The 24053-nt window shown below is 43.8% G+C and overlaps 1 protein-coding gene and 1 long non-coding RNA gene across 7 annotated transcripts in view; both read left to right on the top strand.

The window, feature by feature from the left end:
* LOC122458852 overlaps positions 1-24053 on the top strand; it is a 523493-nt gene that overhangs the window by 260819 nt on the left and 238621 nt on the right. The gene's annotated exons all lie outside the window — the stretch shown is intronic.
* The window catches only part of COL15A1 (collagen type XV alpha 1 chain), a 293396-nt gene that overhangs the window by 155465 nt on the left and 113878 nt on the right, over positions 1-24053 (top strand). For all 6 annotated transcript variants that reach the window (XM_043508544.1, XM_038392464.2, XM_043508545.1 and 3 more), the window contains 4 exons: positions 473-535; positions 9283-9360; positions 17408-17470; positions 21280-21408. In XM_043508544.1, the coding sequence (XP_043364479.1) occupies positions 473-535; positions 9283-9360; positions 17408-17470; positions 21280-21408 (333 nt within the window). The remainder of the gene's footprint in view (positions 1-472; positions 536-9282; positions 9361-17407; positions 17471-21279; positions 21409-24053) is intronic.

Genomic DNA, 24053 nt, shown 5'->3' with positions numbered 1-24053 from the left:
TTGAGGCATGATGTGTGGCACCTTGAATAGCAGCTTACAGCAGTATATTACTTAAGTATTTCCACAGGAAAATATCCAACTATCCTCTTCCCTACTGCCCATTACCTTGGTGTGAAATTGAAACTGGTGACCTTCCAATGTCCATTTTGGAAATGAATAATTTAGATCAGGTGAAGACAAAATGTCAGCCTGGAATCTGCCTACTATTATCACATTGAGGAAATGCAGAACAAATAGAGAACTATTCCAAGAGTTCAGGTAATCCTCTACTGTCTTATAAAAGGTCTGCTAATATATTAATCAATCACAGATACATGGGAAAAATCAGGTGAGAACTTTTCACACTCTAGCTTCCTTCGAAATAGACTATAGCAACTTTCCTATGGGCACTTTTTGGTTTTCTAAGTATCCATCATTTATAGGAATGATATTTTAATGGAAAGACAATATTGAATAAAAATGTCTTTTTTAGGGTGAAAGAGGACTTCAGGGATTGCCAGGGTTGAAGGGAGAGGATGGCCTTAAAGGAGAAAAGGTATGTGTCCTATTAGTGTCTCAGAACCAGTTGGGTTAGCTCCCATTCATCTTTTGCTTTTGTGTTAATTTGATATGTTCTGAAAAGAAATAAAATACAGAAAGCACAAGAAGAATTTATGCACCCTTTTCCCCCGCCATGCATCTATTCAAAGGCAAATCACAATAAAGCCCTAAGGATTTTGCCAGAAGATGTATAAATATAGCTTATATAAATAGTAAAGCTTTCACAGGAATATGTTAGAGTTGGAGAAGATAAATGTGTAACTCTTAGTAAAAGAAACAAGACTCAGTTGGAAAAATTGCAGTGTGTTCAATGTGTGCAAGGCCCTTCCTTTTCAGGTTTTATTGATTTCTACCAAAAAAATTCCTGTTTTGTTACTAATTTTTACCTGAATTTTGGAATACTCAAGTATATGAAAATACTGATTATGTTAAGAAAATCCAGTGCATTGCATTAGGTAGATATGTTTATGTTCATACTTTAGTCCACGTATAAATATGAGGCTGTCAAATAAGTTAATGTAGTAGAAGATACACACACGCACGCGCGCGTATGTGTTTGTACTGTTAATGTACTATTCATGAAGTAAACCAGGGCATTAAACTGCTTTTACTTGCAATACTCTTACCTTTCTCTTTGTTGCTTTTTCTCTCTCCTCCGATCCTCCAATATTAACCCCAATATTTACCCAGAAGTTAATATTTTGTGCCAATTTTCACCCACTTTAAATTTTTCATAATAAACACAAATACATTTCTGAGAAATATTAAACAAAAAATGAAGGGCCTTGTATGTGTGACTGTGACTACACTCTGCCAGATAAACTATGTAGGAGTTTAGAGTACAGTCCTATTTTAGCCTTGCAGAGTAGACAAAATCAATGTTCACATTTTGAAGTGACTACTCTCTGCTGAGCTGAGGGTAGCTAGTGCAGGTGAATCAATTGCTGCATTCCATTTGAAAAATTCAGCCAGCAATTTAGACAAATGGGCAAATGAATCATTAATGTTAACTGGTCAATGTTTAATTAGCAAAGTGTGAAGCTGAACGCAGGTTAAGTTGAACAAGTGGAACTTTATTTAAACCCTGTGCATTGCTTTGTTCACGTGGCTGCATTTCTTCCAGCATAACTCCCCACCTTTCCTGTTTTCGTAGTGTCCTTCAATAGGGTGATCAGTTGACTGGTTTTTGACTGGAACACCTAGTCGAAAAGGGACCCTGGTGGCTCCAGTCAGCACTGCCGACGGGGCCGTTTAAAAATACGGTTGGTGGTGCTGTGGAGCTAGGGCAGGCTAGTCCCTACCTATCCTGGCACTGTGCTGCGCCCCGGAAGCGGCCAGCAGGTCCGGCTCCTAGGCAGGGGGACCATGGGGCTCTGCGCACTGCCCCCACCCCGAGCATCGGTTCTGCACTCCCATTGGCCAGGAACTGCATCCAAAGGGAGCTGCGGGGGCAATGCCTGCGGGCGAGAGCAGCTTGCAGAGCTGCTGGCCACTTCCAGGGTGTAGAGCAGAATCAGGACAGACAGGAAGCCAGCCTTTGCCCCCACCCCCGCTGTGCCACTGACCGGAGGTAAGCCCGTGCCCCAACCCTGATCCCCAGCCCTAAGCCCCCGCAAACCTGGAGCCCCCTCCTACACCTCAAACCCCTCATCCACAGCCCCAGCCCAGAGCCCTCTCCCACACCCTGAAGCCCTCTGCCCCAGCCAAGAGCCCCTTCCTGCACCCCAAACTCCTCATCCCTGGCCCCAGCCCAGAGCCCATACCCCCAGATGGAGCCCTCACCCCCTCCTACACCCCAACCCCTCTGCCCCAGCCCAGAGCCCCAGCCCAGTGAAGGTGTGGGAGAGCGAGCCACCGAGGGAGGGGGAATGTAGTGAATGGGGGGCAGGGCCGCGGGGCAGGGGGCTTGGCCTCGGGGAAGAGGCGGGGCTAGAGTGTTCAGTTTTGTGCGATTATAAAGTTGGCAACCCTGCCCTTCAATAGCACGGGGTCCCTGGATTCCAATTCCATTGATCATCATACAGTTACAAAAACAAGTCAAACTTCCTAAATCCCTGATGTGAAATACATTCAGACCCAACTCAGGTGGAGTCCAGAGCACTTAGAAAGATGAAATTCACCCCTGACAACGCAGGGCAGGGTGTAGAGCTCCTGGTACCCCTTCTGCCCCCTCTGGCCATTATTCCTGTCTGTGAGCTAGAATTGCAGCCCCTCCATGTTGGGGATGCTGGAGCCACTGGATCTGTGTGAATGCAGATTTCTTCGCCTCCTCCCAGACCACCTCGGTGTGCTGGAGCAGAGACCTTTTCTGCTTCAGGCTTTTGTTTCCTCCTGCTATTGCTGGAAGCTGAGAAAATACCTACAGGCAAATTATCACTTGCAAGTTAAATCTAACTCTGTTGGCAAAAGCCAAATACATTCCCATGTGCTGAATCGGCTGCTGAGTAGTCACAGATCAGCAGAAGCCAATGGAATGAATCTGCTGAATGGCAAATCTGCTGCTCTTCTCTCTCTCTCTCTCTCTCTCTCTCCCCTGCTCTGGCTGGGCAGAGGCTAGCTGCAGAAAGGGCAAGCCTCCAGACTGTTGGGAATATGGCTGAGGAGGAGCTGGAAGCTGGGTGTCCTGCAGAAGTGTGGTATTTGGAGGCTGTGGGTGAAATACTCTTTGGGTCCCACTAGGTGCTAGAGCCCGCAGGGCCTTGCAGCTGATGCACCTTCAGCACATACCCCTGAGTCACGGTGCACCTACCATGCTATGAAGCACTGAACCAGAACAAAGGTGGGTGACCTCAGTGGCCCCACAAGGTGGCAACAATTACATAGTTACAATGAGAAAAGGAGTACTTGTGGCACCTTAGAGACTAACAAATTTATTAGAGCATAAGCTTTTGTGAGCTACAGCTCACTTCATCGGATGCATTTGTTACGGATCCATAGTTACAATGGGTGACATTCATCGCTTCCTCCTCACCCACTGTCCGTTGCACAAAACCCTAGTAAATGGTCTTTAAGCAAGGACGTACATGGAGGTAGGGGTGAACAGAATTCCCCTCACAACCTTCCACCACAACTCTGGAGCCACTCTGCAACCTCATATTAGTTTCTGGGCTGGAACAGTGACTGTGACCCTGACCCATCTCCTATGCAGTGGTTTGTGGCTATTGGATTCATGTAATTCTGGACACAATGGGCCATTCATATTTGCTGACGCAGAGCTAGCACAGGGCTCAGCTGCGCCACATGCAGAGATCCCTGCATGGCCACTCTACAGGAGCTCTTGTGGTTCTCCACTGGGGAACTTCTGTAGCCCCTCTGCTGATGGGTGAATTTCACCTGTTTACAATGGTCGTTTACATTCTGAAAACCTCAGGTCTATATATCCTTCTCAGCTTGGAAAGCTGATTCATGAGTTTCCAGCAAACTAGCTTTAATCACACACATTCCATCTTCAGTTCTTTCTGTGATACCCAATACAAATATTCAGATGTAGATACTCGCCCTGAAGCCAGTCATCCTATTTTTAGTTAAATGGTACAAATACAGTAGTAGATTGTTTTCAGATCAAACACCACACGTTGTGGCTGTTTACAGTATGCTCCAAGTGAGAGTAATGCGTAACTAAAGGCAAACTAATCCAGCGCTGCAACTGCGTTGGTTGGGACTGCTGATGAGTAGCCATTGTGGCCTTTGTCCATAAGAGCAGAACATCTTAGTAGCTGCAGAGGTAGTGGTCTAAACACAGATCTGAAAGAAAAGGACACCTTCATCTATTCCTGACTAATTCTACAGCCTCAGTCAAAATACTTAACTTTTCTGCCTTTGTTTCCCATCCGTAGCATAGGGATAATACTTACACATAGTACCTCACAGAAGTGTTAGCAGATGTTAGTTAATTAGCTGATGTTCATAAGGCATTGTTTTACAAGTGCAAAAAGTACTCGGAACATACTGAAAAGCATCCAGGAGCCCCAAGACCCTTTTCTGGAGAATTGCTCCTTGGATTTTTATTTTATTTTGTTTTTTTTAATGTTGGCAGCTAAGTACAGCCTCCACCATAGCAGCTAATCACCCTGCCTGCAGCAAAAGGCTGGAAGGATAGGAGATTGTTCCCACTCCCTTTTATATGCAATGAGTTAGTTTTAAATTTAAAAGTTGCACCAGAAAACCATCTCACTAACCCTGCCCTGTCCAAATTGATATGATTGACCGATTCCTTTCCACGATATGTTTATGGGGTAGGAATGGCCTAAAAATTGTTTTCCTAGTTTACACAAAAATTGCTAAGACTAGCTGTAGCCTAGGAAGGTGGTCAGCATCTCTTAGCTTCTGAGTATGCTTTTAAGGGTGAGTACAGGCTGCAGGATCTATCGACAAGTCTCTTTGCTGCCATTGTTGCAGAATGGGAAGCCAGGAATTGCTGCATCCTAGAGCAGGTTGGAGAATTGACTGCCCTGCTGGTGGGTTATCAGTTGGTTTTGTAACTTTTGGGCAGTGAATAGATAAAAGCTGTGAGAGGCACTTCAGAAATGCTTACAAATAGTAGGCTCCTATATATAACTATGTTCCAGATTTGAGAATTTGTGGGGGTGGGGAGTTGCCCACCCTAATGGTTGTACAGTGGTAAAAACTGCACAAAATCAAATACAAAAATTGGCTCGTGCTAATACTGTACCCTCTGTTTAAAAAGAGCATATGGCATCAGAGCAAATAAACAGGAGCTGTAAGAGTACATGGCTGCAAACAATGAGAATAGCCCCAAACTAATTAAATATTGGCACTATGGATATGAATATAGTAAAAAGAAATAAAAGGTATATGGGAAAGAACATTTGAAGAGTATCCCTATAGAAACCACTTGACAAAACTGTGTAGAAGCAAAGAAACAAATGAATAAATGCATTTAGTGACAAGTCAAAAATAGCCAACCTCTTTGCTTTGTTGTGATTGTTATGCAGTTGAAATTTTGATTCCCGACATCTGATTCTCCTAATTAATAAAAACATAGCTAAGTTCACAATAGAAATTTGAGCAGAGGGAGATGCAATTCCAGATGATGATTCAGAATAATTAAAGAAAAGCACAGAACACTAGGGCTTGGCTGTCTGAGATTATGGGGCATCTAGCTGCTGTGTCAGCTTCTTGAAGAAAACTTGCTGATGGTAGGAGCATTTTTCCTACTTCTGTAACAGAATATGAAGGCAGATCACATCCTGCAGCCCCATAGAGTCAGAATGGGTGGGCAGTGGCCCGTATTATATATTCCCACAAAAAACTCAGAGAGAAGTGGGTGCATAAACTCATTATCTCACAAAAGGCAGTGTGGCCTAGTAGGCAGGAGCACTGGATTTTGGGACTAAGAAGACCTGGGTGTCTATTTCCATCTTGGCCGCTGCTCTGCTGGGTGTCTTGGAAAGTCACTTTTCCCACGCTGAGCCTACATTTTCCCATCTGTCAAATGGGGAATAATGATACTAACCTTCTTTGTAAAGCACTTTGAGATTTACTGATGAAAAGGCTAATAAGAGCAAGCTTTCATTCAGGGCTGTCCTCAGTCATATGCAGCTGCATAGGGCACCGGAAAATTTGGGGCACCCCTGGGTCTTAGTGTCCACCCCTTGCCTCTTCCTATCCTGTTCTGACCCTTCCTGCAGGCTCCCACAACTAGCTGCTGCAGCCTGGTGAACCTTCCTCTGGAGGGGATCTAGTCACTTAAAAGTGGAAAAAGCCTTCCAACCTACTTGCACAGCATTGAAACTGTTAAAGAGCCATTCAATGAAGCCATTTAACAGGCATTTGCCAACCACAGGTATATACTGTCAGTTTCTGAATTTACTGACAAAAACAGTTGTGCATTACTGTAATATTTACTCCAAACATGTTAGTCTACAGGACCTTAGTTTAAAATTTGCTTTACAAATATTTCATAGTGTGTTGCTGAAGATTATAAAATCACATCTTTAAAAAATCCTTGCATAGATTTTTAGATGCACAATCTGAGTATTCATCTTTAGCCTTAAATGCTTGGATCTTCAGACATATAATTTTTTAAATAAATCCTTCAAAAGACTACGCTTATCTAAAATACACATTTTAATTTTAATTACTATAGTACAAAAAACTTGCTTCCAAAGTCCTCTTGTCCTTTCTGTCCATCCCTTTGTCCCTTCACTTCCCTGTTGAAGACAGCCCTTAAAGGGACAACACCCCTTTCCTGCCAGATAGCTTGTCAAACAAGTTTCCCTTTGTTACTTCTGTCTATTTGATGAACTAGTTTCAAGAGAACCCTCTAGCAAAATCAGTACTTTAGTAAGATATAAAATCCTTTGTTATGCCTAAAATCTTTGGAAACATATGTTTTAAAGTTGGTGAAATTTCATAAATATGTCTATCGTTATGGAGATTGCACAAAATAAATTTGTGTTCCCTTTTTCTAAAAGCAGTGAACATTGTTATGAACACACTAAACCTCTGTGACAGATTAATTTAAAATAATATCTTTGTTTCAGTGAGTTAAATATGTAGTAATCTGGAATGATTACTTTCTTAAGGCTTAAGAATACATTTAAAATATAAAATCATCTTAGAAATACTGATTAAGAAAATGTAAAACAGAGAAGAGTTGCATCATGTATTCCCTAATATTTAATGTTGTGTTCAGCAGGACAGCTGACTTGCCCTTACTACAAAGTTTTTGCAAATAAATCTCTGACAAACTTCAGGGTATATCAAAAAAACGGTGACTGACATTTTTTATTCCTAAATTTAGTGCTTTTAATTAGGTACCTTCTGCATGTCCAGTCTTCACCTTCTGGCATGCAGTGGAAAACATGCTCCGTTTTCTTTAGAAAGAAATTGCAGAAGAGTGTTGTTTTGTTTTGTTTTTTCAAATGTAATTTGCTTCATTTGGGTTCAGGGATTTGGCTGGATGGGGATGATCAGGGAGGGGGAGAGAAGAGAGGAGGGAGACAGTGGAGAGAGGGCGGGGCTTGGGCAGAGCTGGGGTGGAGTATGGGCGGGGCCACAGGGAAAAGAGGTGGGCTAGGGAACTAGCCTTCCCAAGCTGCAGCTTCACCTACCACCCATGATGCAGGGAAGAGTGAGTCGGCTCCTGCACACCCAGCGCGCGCTGCAGCCTCCTTAGGCAGGGGCCATATTCACAGAGCCGAATGTGTCAGCACCGCACATTCTCTGTGAGGGAGAGGGTATGGGGGGGTCTCTGCAGGGAATTGTGACTCTCTGCCGCTGTGAGGTGGGCCGGGCAGCTTGGTATCCTTTTCTGTCTTGTCCATCCCCCCAACCCCACCCCACCCCAGGCTGCGAGGCAGGGTTGCTGTCGGGCATAGGGGCAGCAGTTTAATAATACTGCATAAATCCTAAGGATGGCCCTGGTTTTATTATTATTAGATGTTGAGATGGACCTCCCAGGAGCGGAGAAAGAGGGTGACAGACAGTCAGCTTCCCTTACACATACACACACATCAGCAATAATAAGCAGATAGTAAGGCCAAACTCGTATGGGAACCTCAATCCATGCACTTGCCCTTTTAGGGACGGTAGGTAGGGGTTCATGAATGCAACAAATTTCAAAGCCAAGCACAGTTTGAGTGAATATGAGGTTCAAAGTGAGTATTTCACATTCCTCCATCTACCTCAACATTTTCAATGTGTCAGTCCATGTAGTACATAGACACCAGTGAAAGGCAAGTGTCACAAACAAGGGGTGTGTAAGACTCCTACAATTGACATAAATGGGGAGCTAATATTTGGCCTAAAAAACTGTACCTCAAGTATTCTTAACATTTAAATTGATTGCTTGAATCTGGAATGTGTAATGTTCAGTTGTTATAACGTGATGTTTTTCAAACACCGATAAAGACACATTCTTCTCCCCAAAGAATTCATAATCCAAGGGCCAAATCCTGCTCGCTTCTGTGAAATACAAGGCAAGAGTGGAGAAGCAGGGAAAGATAAATTATGAAAGGCTTTCAATTTGTAGTAGAAGCTGTGAAGAAGGGGGAGCCAATGGAGGGATGGAGGTTCTGGTATGATCATAACAGGCCAGGAAGAGGATCTTAGCAGCTGTACTTTGAATGGACCTCAAGGAAGGGTGAGGTGGGTGTTAGCAAGGCCAGAGAGGAGCAGGTTATAGTAGTCAGGAGGGGAAATGGTAAAGGCCTGAACAGGAGCTTTAGCTGTGTGGGAAGTGGGAAAAAGTACATTAGATAAATCACAAGACTAATTTTGGAAAGGGTGTGAAGGAGAGTAGTAATGTTGAGAAGGGAGGTATCTCCTCTTTTTGCATATGATTTGCATAAAGAATGACATTTATGCTAAAATATACTTTTGATAAAGAATTAAACCCTTGTCTCACAACTGGCACTGCTAAGACAATTGTAAATTTGTTTGAGAAGCTAGAGATGGAAAAAACCTTTCATGACATCCTCTCTCTGCCAATGCAGGGTTATTTTCTAGAGTACATTGCTAAGTGCTTTGTTCAGTCTTAGTAGTTTTACTTTACCCTAATGATCATTTCTCTTGGGAATTTATTTCACAAATGAATACATCTCACATCCCTTTCTAGCATTTAAACAATAGTCTTGTGTTAGTTTTGTTTCTATAAACTTGCAAAATACAGTTAAGTCTAAGGAAGCTAGCTACGGCAAACCAAACTCATTCAGTGTCATGAAACATGCTAAAATGTGGTCTGAAATATTCACTGCTTCATATTCGTTGTTCTTCTAGGGTGAGCCCGGTGTGGGACTGCCAGGACCACCAGGACTTCCAGGCCTTCCCGGCCCATCCGCTCCATTCAGAGGATTTGTGAGTTTCTGAGGCTATCTGAGATTTAGCTCTGCTTGTCTTGTCCCTTAGCACAGAGAGAGGTAAAACTTAACAAGGAGGTGCAGTCTGGGGAAATAACCATGTAGCCAATGTGTATAAATGGTCAAAAAGTTTACACACAATAAAGCAAACACACATTAATACATAACTGACTTTGGCCTGTATCCCAATCAGCACATACCCATTGCATGCCTAAATTGGAAGTGGGCAAATGTGTGCTTGTTCTTTTGCAAAAGCATTTCTAAAGATGTGAGCCATAATATTTAGAAGAAAATATAAATGAAATGTTCTCAAAAGTAGATAGTAATTGTATTAGACATTTTAAAATTTGAATTACTCATTTCCTCCCATGCCCTAACACAGGGTGTTTTGACAACCATTTGTATTTGCTGTTAAATAGAAAAGCATATGTTCTTATGATGGTGAAGTTCTCTTTTTCACTTCCTCAGGAACGAGAAAGTGCAAAAGAGTGACCCAGATTGCACTTTCACCTGTACGCATGCCTCTCTTATAGGTCTCAGAGAGTCATGCACATGCTGCCAAAGAGCAAATTAGGCCTAAGGTTTTGATTGCACTGGCAGTAACTGGTTTCACCCAGAGATAAAGCCAGTTGTGGCTTCCATTGAAGTCAATGGTAGTTCTGTGTTTACAAGATAGCATGTATGTTAAGATAAAACTGGGCCCATTGTGTATTAAATTTTGTATTTAACAATATAATTTGTAAAATATGTTTTAAGAACCTTAACTTTTGGATTGCTGGGCCCAGAGCCTGGCTGTGGGTAAGGAGCACACAGAGCAACTCAGGAAGTGGTCACAAAAGTGACACCAAGCCATCTTTGTGCTCACCTGACCTTGGGCCTACTGCATACCAACTCATTTCTCTGGCATGAGACAGAGCAGCTCAAGAGTTACTCTAATGTACCCCAGCTGATGACAACCCCAAGGGACTGATAATGCTGCTGGGGATCACTAGGGCATGGTGATGCCCCAGGCCACTCCTTTCCCCCCAGATTGGCCTCAGCAAACAGGGTGCCCTATGTGTGCTATGTAGGCTCTTCATCTCAAGAGGATCACCCTTGATCCTCATATTGCCTGCTACAATATCTTTCTGGCCATTTTATGCTGTGGTGCAGTGCAAAGAGGCTGGAGTGGATCCAGAATCTGCACCCCTGACTTTTGAGCATTTACATAGTAAGTTTGCCATTATATTAACATCAACATTTATATCTGAGATACAAGGTGGGTGAGGTAATATCTTTTATTGGACAAATTTTGCTGGTGAGAGAGACAAGCTTTTGAGCCTCACAGAGCTCTTCTTCAGGTCTGGGAAATGTAGTCAGTGTCACAGCTAAATGTAAGCAGGGGAATAGTCCCGCTATTGTGGGGAACTTTCCTGGCTTCTGCACTACCCCGGTGAAGTGGGCTAGCAAAAGGATCTGAGTCCTCACTCCCACTTCCTTTACCCAGTGGCCTCCCTGCCCTTGAAGATTCCCCTTCCACTCTCCTGTCTGGCAGAGTCCTCGTAACCCCAACAAGGCTGGGCCCAGGATTCCTGGGGAGCTTGACCCCCAACCCTGCTGTGGTCACCTAGGACAGGGACTAGGCTGTCCCCACTCTGGGGTACTCTCTCTGCACTGGGCACTTCTCTGACCCACTGACCATTACATACAAGTTAAAGCAAATGCAAGTTATTTAATCAACAATTAATTTTAAAAAGAATAAGGAAAAATGGGAAAGGTTAAAGGAAATGCATCACCCTGCTCTGTGGCAGGGAACATCACAAACAGCGTCTCTGGAATGTCAGGGCAGTTCACAGTCTGTTCCTTGTAAGTCCCAGGCCTTCTTCTCGGGCCCTGGCTGTGCTGCAGGGATGCTGTGGGTTGGACACTCGCTCTGGTGGTGGCCACACGCTCTCAGACTCTAAGTGATAGGACCCTTCTTCCCAGTGTCGCCCCCGCCCTGTCGGGCTTATGATCCAAGCCTGGCCTGCAGAGCCCCTTGGCTGAGGCCTCTCCCTGTGCTGGGCCTGCTGCCCATGGTCCCCCTCGCTCTCCCCTGCTGCTCACCGCACCCAGCTCCGGACTGCTCCAGCCCCAGCTGCACCACTCTGTCTCTGTGCTGCTGCTGCTGCTGCTCTGCCTCCAGCTCCCTGGGCTGCTTCTCTGGCCCCTCTGGCTCTGGTTGCTGCAGCTCTGCTCCCAGTACAGGTCTACTCTGCAGGCTGCTTCTGTGACTCTGCTCCCAGCACTGACCGGCTTCCTGGGCTGCTTTTCTGGCCCCTCTGGCTCTGGTTGCTGCAGCTCTGCTCCCAGGGCAAGTCTGCTCTCTCTGGGCTGTGCCTCTGGCTTTGGGGCTGCAGCGCTGCTCCCAGGACAGGTCTGCTCTCTCTGGGCTTCTTTTCTGGTCCCTCTGGATCTGGCACAGCTCTGCTCCCTAGCTCAGCTTGGGCCCAGCTTTCTCCTTAGCTGACCCAGGCAATTCCAGCTCACACAGAGTTCGGGACCTGCCTGGCCTCCTGACTCCCTGATTAGCCTGCTCGCCCTGTCATTCAGGCTGACCTGGAGCATTGGCTTCTCCCCATTGTTCCTGGGGGCTGTCAGTCTCACAGTCCTGATTCCTCATCGACCCTTCCCCCTTTTTAGTACTGGGAGCTGGCAACTAAAACACCCCCACTGAATGTTAGTAAGGGGGCAACAGTCCCCTTACATAAATACAAGGTGGAACAGATTGTTTAGAATAAGTAGTTAACACATATTTCAAGGGACCATTCAAGATTAATTTGCCAGTTAACCGCTCTTCAGTCATTAAGGGGAAAGCAAAGGAAAAAAAGCTGGGGGGCAGGATTAGTGGGTTATGGATTGTTGTAATAAGGCGCAATTCCAGTGTGTCTGTGCAATCCCATGATCTTTATTGTCTAGCAAAGTTATGAATTTAAGCTCCGAGGCTTGTCTTTTGAACATGTTGTGCAGGTTTCCTTTGAGGATGGGGGCTGATAGCTCAGATGTAGAGGTAATCACTTTGTAAGAAGTGTTCACCTACAGGTAATGTGGTATTTTTGTCTTTTGTCATTTTTGTGTATGAGCTTATTCAAGAGCATAATGATTGTCTGTTTCACCCACACAGTTGTCATTGGGGCATTTAGTGCACTGGATGAGGTACACCACATGTTATGACAGGCATGTGTGGGATCCATGGATCTTGAAAGATGTGTTGTGGAGGGTGTGGGTCATTGTAGCAGTGGAGATATGTCTGCAGATTTTGCATCTGTTCTGACAGGGTCTGGTGCTGTTTTGAGTTGATGTGTCCTGGTCTATGAGGAGCTTGCTTCTGCTGCTGAGCCTGGAGAGTTGTCTGAATGCCAGAAGAGGGTGTTCAGGAAATCTTTCTTTGAGGATGTGGTCCCCAATGACTATGGGTTGTAATTGTTTAATGGTACCCTGTATGAGTTCCAGTGTGGGGTGGTAGGTGACAACTAGATCTGTGCAGTTGGAGGGTTTTATTTCTGTATCGAAGCAGGCTATCTCTCATAAAAACAAAAAGTGGAACCAACAACCACTCCCCAACCCACAGAACACCACCTCTGGGAGAAACCATGGCACCGGGACCTACCAAATGGACACCATACAACATCCCAACATCACAAATTTATCAAGAATACCCATAACCGAAGATGAATTATCTGTACTCTCTAAGGTACTGAACTTCTGCCCCCTCGCAGAACCTGATACCATCCTAACATATGGAGAACCACAAGAATTCTTCCACCAACTCCACCAAAATAATTCTTTTGCAACAATACCACCCACAATTGCCATGTTCCCACTGACAGTCATGAGAACAAAGAATAATCTGACTGGACACCCCACAGCAGTTCAGACCACACTCTTGATCATTATGTGAATTGCTTCAGGAAAAAAAATTGACTGTGAAATCCTTAACAAACATAATAATTTCTCCACTGCTGAGAGGGCAGTTATATAGTCACTGAAATCCAACCACCAGATCAAATCAGCAGACAAAGGGGGTGCCTTCGTAGTCCTCAACTGTGATCACAACACCACCTACTGCAAAGGACTCAAATAAGACCCCATACAACCATTTACCCAGTAATTCAAGGATATCATTAAATCCTTCCCCAAACAACTCCAAAGGAAACTCTACCACCTCATCCCCCCCAAAACCCACCCCAGGGACTTTCTACATGCTTCCCAAGATGCATAAACAAGGGAACCGAGGCAGAGACCCATCATATCTGGCCATGGCACTCTTACTGAAGAAATATCAGGACTCTTAGACGCTATCCTTAAACCACTCAGCACACAAAGGGCTCGCTTCCTCCAGGACACAACCAACTTCCTCCAGAAACTGCTACTTTAACAACCTCCCTTAGAACACCACCTATGCCACCATGGATGGCACCTCCCTATACACCAACACCCCTGACAATGACAGCATTGCTTTCTGCCTCAAATATCTACAAAACAATGGACAATCCTCAGCTATCTACCCCATACATGTCTCCAAACTCCTCCATTTCATCCACAACCCTAACAATTTTACATTCAACAGCGTACATTTTGTTCAAACCAAAGGAACAGCCACAACCCCCCTCTTCTGGCCTTCAAACAGCCACCCAACCTCTCCACGCTCATCATCAGAAGCAAGCTTCCCACAGACCAGGACACACAAACTCAAAATGGCTCCAGAATAACAGATGCAAAACCTGCAGACATCTCTCTATAGCTAGGATGATCAACACCCCCCACAACACACCTTTCAAGACCCATGGGTCCTACATATGCCTAGCACAACAGGTGGTGTACCTCATCTAGTGCACTAAATGCCTCGATAACACCTATGTGGGTGAAACCAATCACTATGCTCTTGAATGACTTTGAACAAAAAAATAAGACAAAAATATCTTCTTGTGGGTGAATGCTTCACAAAGCGATCGCTCTATATCTGACCTTTCAATCCTCATCCTCAAAGGAAACCTGCATATAAGGTGACTAGATGCCCTGATTTATAGGGACAGTCCCAATATTCAGGGCTTTGTCTTATATAAGCGCCTGTTACCTCCTACCCCCTGTTCCGATTTTTCACACTTGATATCTGGTCACTCTACCTGCATACTATGTTCAAAAGACAAGCCTAGCAGCTTAAATTCATAACTTTGCTAGACACTAAAAATCATGATAGGAATAGCAACACTGAATTTATAGCTTATTACAACAATCTATAACCCACTAACCCCAGCCCCCAATTTCCCCCCTCTTTTTCTCCCTATGAATGGAGCAGTGTTAACTGGCAATTTCACCTTGAATGGTCCCTTGAAATATGTGTTAAATACTTATTCTAAACAATCAGTTCCACCATGTATTTAGGTGTGATACTACTCCCAGTACGTTTCCCAGACCTGAAGAAGAGTTCTGTGTAAACTTGAAAGCTTCTCTCTCACCAACAGAAGTAGTCCAATAAAAGATATAACCTCACCCACCTTGCCTTTCTAATATTCTTGGACCAACTCAGCCACAGCAACACAGCATACAAAAATTAATGTGTAATTTATTTTAAAAAATGATTAAAGCTTAACTCTCTACTGACTTCAATATGCACTTCCATAGTTTCACTTGTAAATATTGAGACTGCTCAGTGCTGAAGTATTCCAAGCTCCTAAGGTGCCGGGAGCAAGCTGGGTGGATCGTGACTTGGAGGCAGTCGCTGTAGGTGTTTCAGCAGCCAAGCCTTGTAGGTGGGTCCTACAAGGTAGGACTGGTGGGTCCCAGTGACTACGCAGACACATGGTTAAGTGAAAGGGTAGTTTATTAAGGCTAGCAGGAAAAGGAAATGTTGCAAATATCCTAGGTACAGAGGCTTAAATGGTTACAGTTCAAGGTGAGCAATAGTTGTTCTTGTTAGGGACTCCGAGGCAGTCCAATCAACAACAGGGCTCTTCAGGCCTAGTGCTTGGGTGTCCTCTACAGTCCAGTTTCTATTCTGAGAAATAGGAGCCTGCAGGTTTCCAGGCCAGGCTCAATTAATTACTCTTATTGGGGTCCCTCTGCACTGGTTCCATGCCCAGCCACTACTGCTCCCTCTGTAAGACTCATATAGAACTGCACCTAGTTGTGATGTCTGGCACTCACAGCACCGGAACTGGATGGACAGAGGGGCCATGCCTCCCCACTTTTAACAAAAGAAACAAGGGAAGAATTCATGTCCCTGTAGAATTTTTTTTCCTCGGCAGAATAATAGATTCTGCCAGGGAGGTGCTGTAGTTACACCTTTTGCCCACCAGGGGCTGCTGTGGCACCAGAAGAGTGGGCAGCTGGCTCACCACCAGAGCAGCCAGCTACAGAGGAAGGGGGCACTTTGGCCTTGGTCCCCCCACTTCTACAAAGGTTCTAGCACTCTTGACTCCCAGCCTGTTCCACACACTGCTCTGCATATGGTTTCTGGGCAATTGTCTCTGCGTTCAGTCTCTCCGCAACTCCTGACTTGCCATGTGGCCTCTACATCCAGTTTCTTTGCAGCTCCTAACTAGCCATGTGGCCAGCTACTGCTTCCAATTCCAAAAATGCCCAGCTTCTCTTACCTGGCCAGGGGAAGGAGAAGGATAGTGGGGAGGGAGTTGATAAGATTTGTAGTCCCCTGCTTTGCAGATCCATCACACAAAGGGTTTGTCTACACATACAGCACTCAGTGGCACAGCTGCAGTGTGACTGGTGAAGACGCTTTCTGCTGATGGGAGAGAGCTCTCCCGTTGGCATAATAAAACCACCTCTGCAAGCGGCAGAAGCTATGGTGGTGGGAGAAGCTCTCCCATTGACCTGGCGCTCATGTCTGTGTAACTTATGTTGCCCCGGGGGGTGTAATGAAACCACCCCTCTGAGTGACATAGGTTATGCCAACATAAGCTATAGTGTAGACATAACCATAGTCACAAACTGACACAGCTGTAGAACTCCAGAGTGAACAAGCAGTGAAAAAAAGACCTAAGAAACTAACTTCTGTACGATGAATAGACATTATGCCATAGTCCCATAATGTTAAATGTAGTGTAAATTATTTACATGTGTGAAACTGATATTTCAATTGCTAATAACTCCTATTCATGTTTAAGGTTTGTATAAGTACCAAGAAAGCTTCAGCTTTTTCAGGTTTCTTATGCATCAAACACTCTCCAATAATTCAAAAAATGGATAACTAGATTTCTTTTGAACTACTCTAAAACTTCATCTTCATGAGACCATGCATGGAAAATTTCTCTTGGGGAAGAAATAAGATTCTTTCAGAAAATTTTGATCTTTAAAAATATGGGGGCATGGAAAACTGAGCATAATCTTCAGTAGCGCTTTCAACGTCAATGGTCTGGAGTAAAGAGTTTGGACTCCTGTATTTCCCACCAAAAATGCACAAATCGGAACTAAGCAGCCTTTCACCAATCGTTGCATGACTCCATTTCCAAACAGATTGTTCTAATTAATAGCAATGCAAATAATTTAATATTTTTAATTTCTCTACAAAAATGCCTCTGCAGATCCCCACAGTAGAATCTTCATCCTATGCCTTATGAGTCACAAGACCTTTGCAGGAAGTTAGTAGCTAATTGCTATAGATGTATTTTGGGGGATACCCAAGTGTGACAGGTATATTTAGAAATTTAAAGCTGAATGTAAATATTTATTCCATCTTATCTCCAATGATCTTACATAAGGGTGCAACTTCTGGATATCCTTGTCAATGGAATAGAACAGTATTTGTAGGTGAATACAGAACTGAATAACTAATTCAGCTAACTGGTATGAAACTCCTCCAAAGCATCTGATTAAAATACTGTTGGTGCATTTAGATATAAAAAATATCAATGAGAGTTTAAGAAATATTTTATTTCATAGACAGCTTTCTGCTATTGAGATGCCAGCCATAATGAGATTAACAATGAAGCACAAATGGTATTTTTATATATCAGTCTTCCATCTCTTCATTAGAAACAACATTTTAAAATGAATTCTCTTGACTTCAGAGTAGACTGGAACCTGAAGGATCTGGGTCTGGTGACCTTGACCGAGACAATGAGGTTTTAAGAGTAAGTATGTACTAATGTTTGTTGCTAATTTTGTGCCGTAAATAGCTTTATCTTTTATCTGTATTTTAAATGATTATAGTATTTGAATCAATGATCATATGGTTACACAGTGAAAAACATGGGTTTTAGTTAGATCGCATCCTTAATATAAAACATCACAAAAAACTTTGCAAGGAGAGTTTATTTGATCCAAAGAGTAGAGGAAGCTTTGCAGTCAGATTTTAAAAGAAAAAGTGAGTTGGAAGGTTGGTTAGAGGCAAAAAAGAAGTGCAGAAAAATGGGGCAGCACAATTAAAAATTCAGCTGCTGCTAGCACTCTCCCACGATTGTGGAGCATTTGGGGAAGGGACAGAGGAGGCTCAGATTGCGGGAGTGTCATTGGTGGTGGAGTGGGAGAAAAAGCTGGGAGTATGAGATGGGAGAAATAGAGTGAAGAAATCATGGAGAGGTTTTTGTTTGTTTGTTTTAAAGAAAGTCCTTTTGATTCTGACATGATTAGAAGCCAGTGAAGATAAGTGGATGGTATTGTTCGTTGCTTGCTTCAGCTTTGGGCACCTATTCTGTTAATAAGGCGTACAACTATGTGGAGCTGTTAATTCACACTAATTCTATCTGTCAGCCTTGAGTGTCCTCTCTGTCTTCTGCCTGTATCCAAATCTTTGCAAAGGCCAGGATTAGTGCTGTACTTTTATTAAATCAAAACTGGAGATCTTTCTAAAAAGATATGCTGTAGCTCAAACAAAAATTATGGTCTTGATCAGTGGTGAGCTGGAGCTGGTTCGCATCGGTTTGCTAGAACCGGTTGTTAAATTTAGAAGCCCTTTTAGAACTGGTTGTTCCACGATAAATTTAACCAGCCCAAAGTGGCGCCTTAGACGCCGATTCCAGGGGTGCTCCAGCCCTGGAGCACCCAAGGGGAAAATTTGGTGTGTGCAGAGCACCCACCAGCAGTTCCCCGCCCCACCCCCAGCCCCAGCTCACCTCCGCTCCGCCTCCTCCCCTGAACGCGCTGCCCTGCTCTGCTTCTCCGCCCCCCCCAGCCTTCCCGCAAATCAGCTGTTCGCATGGGAAGCTGCGGCAGGCTGAGAAGCAGGCAGTGGCTTCACACTCAGGTCCAGGGAGGCAGAGGTGGAGCGGAGGTGAGCTGGGGTCCCCCAAGCTATGCTCCCCAGCCCCTAGGAGCCAGAGGGACCTGCCAGATGCTTCCTGGGAGCTGCCCCAGGTAAGCACCTCTGGGACTTCCCACCTTGCCCCCCGGCAGGTGCCTTTGGCTCTTAGGGGTGGGCACCCACTACAGACCCTCCTGCCTGGACAGGGGAGGGGGGTAGATGGGGCAGGGGTCCTGGAGGGGGGCATCAAGGAACGCAGGGGCGTTGGATGGGGCAGGAGTCCCAAGGGGCGGGGGTGGGCAACGACCTCCTCATGGGGTGAGGATGGAACCCGTTGTTAAGATTTTGGCAGCTCATCATTGGTCTTGATAGCGAGATTACTATGCAGCAGGTCAGACTAGATTATCATAATAGTTTCTTCTGGATTTTGGATCACGTGGTGATTGCCTGTTCTGTTCATTCCCTCTGGAGCATCTGGCATTGGCTACTGTTGGAAGACAGGATACTGGGCTGGATGGACCTTTGGTCTGACCCAGTATGGCCGTTCTTATGACTTAAAATCTATGAATCATATTTTCCCGCTATTGAATTCATCAAAGGCTGATGCCCTATTTATAATTAAAATGTTCCTTTGGGCCCATGTTTCTGACACTACTGCCATTAGATGGAATTTACCCTGTGCACTATCTGAGTCTCAGTTAAGCCCTATTTTAGGGATTTATATGTGAATTAAGGGGGTTTTAGCCTTGTGCTGGTAGTTGCAGGGGTGTGTGTGTGTGTGTGTGTGTGTGTGTGTGTGTGTGTGTGTGTGAATTTCTTAAGATGCAGGGAGGTCGAGCGCAGTGCTACTCAAAGTGGTGGTCCGTGGACCAGTGCCGGTCCGCGAGCCATCGGCGGCCAGTCTGCGTGCACATTGGAAAAAAAAATTGCCAGTCCCCCACATCAGATAACTTGAGAAGCACTGCTCTAGCGGACAAGGTGCTCGATTAAGAATTATGAGACTTCCATTGTATTCCTGGCTACCCCTCTGACCTCTGTCCCTTCACCTCTCAGTCCCTTTGTATCTCTTCCACCTTGTCTCCATTGATTAGATTATAAACTTCTCCTCAAGGCAGAGACAGTTTTACTATGTATTTATATAGCACAATGGGATGCCTGCCTAGGGATGAATCATCAGCTTTAACTCAAACTTTCACTTTGCTACCAAGGTAAAGTTTGGAGTTTTCCTTGACCCTGAGCTATTTTTTTCTTCCTACATGTCTGAACAGTCAGCCAAATCCAGCCTTACCTTGCTCCTGCTGAAATTCTGAATAACGAAATACAGCAACGATAATCCTATAAAACTTCCATCTCCAAGCATTACTTTGTATATAATTTGCACTTAACTGGGCTTAATGCCCAGAGAATCCTCCAGAAACACAATAAATGTGGGGGGTAAGGGGAGTGGGGGAATCTTACAAAGAGAAAGAGCTGGTAGTCAAAGGTCAAATGGTCAAACCTAATACAAAGATATTGTATTGATCATTGTAGACAGCCAGAGAGAGAAACTATCATACACCTTTGGGATGGGCCTGTCATCTGTATTGAAATTTTCTGTTTTACAATCTTCCTAAATCTCTCTTTTCTAAACCTCAAGAAGTCCAGAATGCCATATCCAGGAAGCCTGGTCATATAGTATAGCCCCTGTCCTGCAGCATCTTCACTGACATCCTATCCATCTCTCAGTCCAGTTCAAAATTGCTCTCCTAGGACTCAGTGTTGTGAGGTGCTGAGAAACTTATCCTCAACCAAGTGTTCCTTCAGTGAGACTCTTCGTGTGCATAAAGTTAAGCATGTGATTGTGTTTTCTGGATCGAGGCCAAAGTGCTCATCACCTTACAGGGTCAAGCCCGTACTTTTCAAAATTCTCCATTACCTTTTTCCGTTAATATACAGGATCAGTAATACAAGGTAAAGCATTAAAGATTAACTTTTATTTGAGAGAGGAATTTTCAAATGTATATTTCTTAAATATGAATACAACTTGGTTCCTTCTTCCATGGATCATTCATTTTATGCGGTTTAATATCATTGTGCTATCAGAGCCAGGTCTTTGGGGCAGGAATCACCTGTTTGTTGTGTTTGTACAGCGCCTATCAGAATGGATTTAACATATCCATGACTAGAGCTCCTTGGTGGTATGGTAATACAACTAGTAGTAATAATCCTGCTCCCTCTGAAATTAATAGCAGAAGTCCCTTTGGCTTCTATCTATCTTGATTGCTTTGGTATGAAGACCATGTTGATCGCTAGAGTATCCCTGAGTGTCTTACACAAAGTAAACACAGGTTTCAGAGTAGCAGCCGTGTTAGTCTGTATTCGCAAAAAGAAAAGGAGTACTTGTGGCACCTTAAACACAGTAGATTTTCATTTTTAACTATCTTCCATTGTTGCAGATTAAAGGTGATGGTGGAGGCATACCTCCCAGAGCAAAGGAAGAGTGATCTTCTGTGACCCTGCTAGGGAGAGAGGGGGATCAATGGGAGCAGGATTGACCCTTAATGAAAAGAAAGGGAAGTGTTTGCCCAAGTTCAGTGGTATAGAGGTTTATTAATTCTATTTAAGAATGCTAGTTCTCTTTAAGAATGCTGCATGGACCTGGCCAGGGTGGGGATGAAAAAAAATGACAATGTTTTCTAACAGTATTTCTGATTTCTCAAGGGTCTCCCTGGGCCACCAGGCCCTCCAGGATTACCCGGAGCACCAGGAAAACCTGATTCAAATGCAGGATCCCCTGGATCACCAGGGAAAGATGGGAAAGATGGACCTTCTGGTGAGCCAGGCCCTCCAGTAAGTATCACTCATGCATAGAATTTAGTGCTATACTTCAGCTATAATTTCCTACACAGACAACTTGCATGTTTCTTAAGCCTTGTCTACACTGCCACTTTATAGTGCTGAAACTTTCTCGCTCAGGGATGTGACCCCCCACCCCACCCTGCGAGCGCTGCAAGTTTCAGCGCTGTAAAGTGGCAGTGTAGACAGTGCACCACCGCTGGGAGCTACTCCCCCCTCACGGAGGTGGGTTTTTTTTACAGCACTGGGAGAGTTCTCTCCCAGCAGTGGTGCCGTGACTACACAGCCATGTTAAAGCGAAGTGAAGACAAACTCTTAGAATGCTGACTGTTGTTGGTATTTTAGGATGGGTGCTACTAGATGAGCCCAGGATTTGATGGAATTTGCAATTTTTTGCCAGATTCTTATGAAAGGCACAAAAGCCAAAGGGCCATATTCTCTGGAATAACTAGCTGTATTGCTTCATTCCAGAGCAGTGCAAAGCAGCCAAAGAATAGAGGTGAATGTGGACCAGAAGAAGAATGAAGGTTGCTTTTACTGAAGTTTAATGAGATAGTTTGTTTTTTCCCTGACATTTTCAGGAAAATAAAGCTGGGAAGCAGTTACATAATTCAAAGGGAATTTATGACTTAAAGCTATCATTGGACTTTCATCTCTTTGGGCTTTCTCCCTTCATTGTAGCTCACCCAAAGATGAAAATTTACCCTTTAGTCCTAAGGAACACTTGAAGTGCAGTCCTACTTTGAAAGGTGATAGTAGAAATGGTGTCATGGGGTTGTATATTTATTGTATGTCAATACATGTTAAATATGCTCAACTAACAAGAAAAACAGTAACTACTAGCTCTGTAAACTTAGTCTGGAATCTGAGAGTCAAAGTGGGTTTTCCTTCTCACACATTACCACTGGCAACAGAAGTTGAGGCCCAAATTTGACCCACTGCAATCTCACTATCTTCAAATTATTCTCTGTGACCCCAATGCTTTCACTGGATTTGCACAGGTGTAACTGGCACTTTGTTTAAAAAAAAACAAACAAAACCCCCCCGTTCCTTTCTCTCTGTCCCAGTTGCGTTGGTTTTTCAGGGCTAACATGAGTAAAAACATAGTGCCTAGAATCAGCAGACATGATTCTGATTACATCATGCAAGAAAGTGATTACTGAATGTAACCACTTTTCAGAGTAGAGTAGAAGGACACTTTGGGCTGGTCTCCATTACGGGGGGGATTGATGTTGCCGCAATTGATGCAGCAGGAATTGATTTAGAGGGTCTAGTGAAGATCCACTAAATCGATGGCAGAGCGCTCTCTGGTCAAGCTTGGTACTCCAGCTCTCTGAGAAGAGTAAGGGAAGTCGACTGGCGAGCATCTTCCATTGACTCAGCACCGTGAAGACACTGAGGTAAGTTGACATAGCTGGAGTAGTTTAACTTAGGTTACCTTACCCCAGTAGTGAAGACAAACCCTTAGAAAGGCCCAGTCCCACTCGCGTTGACTTCAACTGAAGCAAGATTGACCCCACCAAAGAATTGGTGCCCAGATTAGCTACAGTGTTGTTTTTCTTTCTTTTTCTCAAGCAAAGACAATTATACTTGGAATGCCCTAATGAATCTTAGCTCAGAACATATATCTTCTCACAAATCTTTGAAGCTAAATACATTATTTTTAAAATATCAATTTATCTGATTGGTTTTGTTTAAGTCATAGGATGAATTGTAAGTCTTTCATTCCTTGAGATCTTTCCTCATGTCCTGAAGGACCTGTTCCTTGAAGCCCTTCGGAAGCTGGCTCCAAGGACATGAAAGTTGGACACTTCATTCTACCACCTGTGAATAAATGAGGGGAATGATTAGGATAGTGTCAACTGATTGTACTACTTGTTTAAACTAAAATAGGAAAAGCAAGCTGTTTGGGAGCAAACATTTATTGTACTTACTGTAAATGGCAAGTGCCACAATAAGAGGATCATCCCACTCTGAGTTAAAATAAATAAATAAATATGGTTTTAAGTGACTCCTTTTAAATAGTATCAAAAGGTAACCAAATTAAGGGCAATAATACATCTGCCTTAAATGACATAATATAAATACTTGCTTTCTGTAGGAGGGAAGAAAAGTGCTAAAATGAACAAAATGGGGTCCCCAAAGTCATTTAATATATTTTTGTTTCCTAATCAAAAAAGGCTGCCAAGTTTGCAGAAGGTAGGAAGGACAGTTTAAAGAACTGTGTCTGTTTGAGTCAACTAATCTTGATCAGACCAGAAATTTTATGAAACCTAGGATTTCAATACTGTAAACGCTTTCTCATATTAGTTGTTTCATATAACCAGTATCCATTTTCAGCAGCTGCTGCTGCCAACTCAAGCTGGTTAAGGACAAACCTAAATAATATAAAAGACGATGGAAATGGTCAAAAAACAAAGGTGAAGTGAGCTGTAGCTCACGAAAGCTTATGCTCAAATAAATTTGTTAGTCTTTAAGGTGCCACAAGTACTCCTTTTCTTTTTGCGAATACAGACTAACACGGCTGCTACTCTGAACTCTGTTCAGCGTAAGCCAGGTAGGCAATAGGCTCCCTTGAGGAGATATGGCTGGTGATAGATTAGATGGATACTGAAGGCAAACACAACTTCCTATTGCAT

The sequence above is a fragment of the Dermochelys coriacea genome, chromosome 2, assembly GCF_009764565.3.
Source record: "Dermochelys coriacea isolate rDerCor1 chromosome 2, rDerCor1.pri.v4, whole genome shotgun sequence".
Lineage (NCBI taxonomy): Eukaryota > Metazoa > Chordata > Testudines > Dermochelyidae > Dermochelys > Dermochelys coriacea.
This window is presented reverse-complemented; position numbering and strand designations above follow the sequence as displayed.